At 40.1% G+C, this 1,986-nt stretch overlaps 1 protein-coding gene across 1 annotated transcript in view; it reads right to left on the reverse strand.

Moving 5' to 3' along the window:
* Nucleotides 1-1,986, reverse strand: part of Il6 (interleukin 6) — a 55,826-nt gene that overhangs the window by 51,889 nt on the left and 1,951 nt on the right. Inside the window, exons 3-4 of the mRNA XM_013024001.1 lie at nt 1,230-1,343; nt 421-573 (exon numbers count right to left, since the gene is read on the reverse strand). Of these exons, the coding sequence (XP_012879455.1) occupies nt 421-573; nt 1,230-1,343 (267 nt within the window). The remainder of the gene's footprint in view (nt 1-420; nt 574-1,229; nt 1,344-1,986) is intronic.

Here is a 1,986-nt window from a genome sequence, read left to right on the forward strand (position 1 = left end):
AAGGCCTCCTTTGGCAGTCTTTACCTTACTTCTCTGCAGTACAGTAGCAAGAATCTAACTTGGAGCAATTAACTACTAAAATATTTTTTGCGTTCTTCTTTTATAAAGGCTCATTGAGTATAGTTAGATGTGCTTTCTTCTGGTTATTTTTCTCATCTCTTAAGCTATTGGAAATGATGTCAAAATCCATGTCACTTTTACAGTTTTTAATGGCACTAGATGTTCTTTGCAGAAGAGAGCCAAAAAGCAAAAACAAAGAAACAACAATAACAATAACAAAAAAGTTAAACTATGAGGAGCAACTGTTTCTTAGTCCCTCTCCTTCACATACAACCATAGTTGCTGAAGCAGGGTGGTAACTGAGCTGTTAGGTATTCTCCTGAGCCTCTCTTCCCTTCATCCCTCCTGGGAAGCACTCACCTCTTGCATCAGGAGTTGGATCACAGATTTTGTACTGCTCTTCACATCTTTGGCTTTGTTATTTTTCTCACTACTCTGAAACTTATTCTGGATGTACTTTAGGTAAATCTGGAACTCCAGAAGACCAGAGGTGATTTTCAGCAGGCAGGTGTCCTACAAAAAGAAAGGTGGGAAAGTCAATTATTTCTAGAAGACAGAATCAGTTTGAGACCTTAAAAATCAGTGTCTTTTCCTTCTGACCATCATGAACATTTAGGCATTTTGTTTTAACACTTGACAGAGTTAGGTATACCTTTCAAAAATATCTGGACAATCAAGGCACCACTTAATTTTGCCTAAGGCCCAACAAGACACTAGAGTGTGGCAGTGGGGACCATTTTGGACTCTTTCTTTAGTGCTCTATCTCCTCTCTTGCCCTTGCTATGGTTTATGTAATCGTCAGATGTCAATGCAAGTTATCTCCCTGGAAGGTGTGGGGTTTGGGTAATAACATCAGCAGGAAGAGTTGGCCTGGATGCTGTTTTGCCTGGATCATGCTAGGGGCAGCCAGAGAAGAATGGTTCCCAGACCACTGGACTCGGCGTTTCTGATATTTGAGAGTTGTGAAAATTCCCAACATAGAGGAGTCCTCATGTTAAAAGAGAAACTATCTTTTTAAAAAAGTTTTAAGTTACCTGCCTCATAAAATTTATATAACGTTCTTTACATCTGTGCCTTTCTTTGTTACCAGCCTGGGTCTATCTGAATATAGTCAATGCATGGAAGAATTGGTTAGGGAATGCTCGAAAGTAATTGATGCAAGTTCATACCCTTTTATGTCCACTTTCAAAGCACCCATCTTCCACTGTCATCTTTGGAAGGTTCAGCTTTTCTTCTGACAATGCATTGTCTTTTCTAACACACTTTTCCTCATTGTTACATACCTGGGAAATAGATACCAGAATTGTTAATCCAAAAATTCTACTCCCAAACCAAAATACCACTAGAGGGCCCCACTTATGTTCTACCACACCAGCAAAAGGAAGTTACAACCTATTGGCATCTTGGCAAGCAATTCCAAGTGGAATTAGGCACACTTGGGTTCAGTCCCAGATTGCCTATGGCTTCAGGCATATTACTTATCCTGTGTCTCAGTTGCCTTCTTTCCAAACTGGGAAGCATCTAAATGCCTCCTACTTTTGTTCTGAGGATTAGTTGGAGCATTTAAATGAAGTGCCTGGTACAGTGTAGGTATTCAATAAGTGACAGCAATTTTGATGATAATTTGGGGCAAATACGCTTTAGCCATAGGATGTTCTAACTAGAATGACCTGTGAGAGAAAGGAAATTCCATAATTTTACAGATAAAGTGGTAAAATACAGAGGTGATATTTGTCCACGATTACAAAGCTGGTTTAGCAAAACCAGAGCTGGAGTCTGGTTTTCCTGTCCTATTCCGCATGTTCTTTTCTTTTTGTCAAACACAGCCAAAATCCAGGTGCCCACTGGTGGTCCATGCCTGTAATCATAGCTACTTAGGAGGCTGAGATCTGAGGAATGAGAACACAAGAGGTCCCAGTACCAGTA

This window comes from Dipodomys ordii, unplaced genomic scaffold (assembly GCF_000151885.1).
Source record: "Dipodomys ordii isolate 6190 unplaced genomic scaffold, Dord_2.0 Scaffold72, whole genome shotgun sequence".
NCBI lineage: Eukaryota > Metazoa > Chordata > Mammalia > Rodentia > Heteromyidae > Dipodomys > Dipodomys ordii.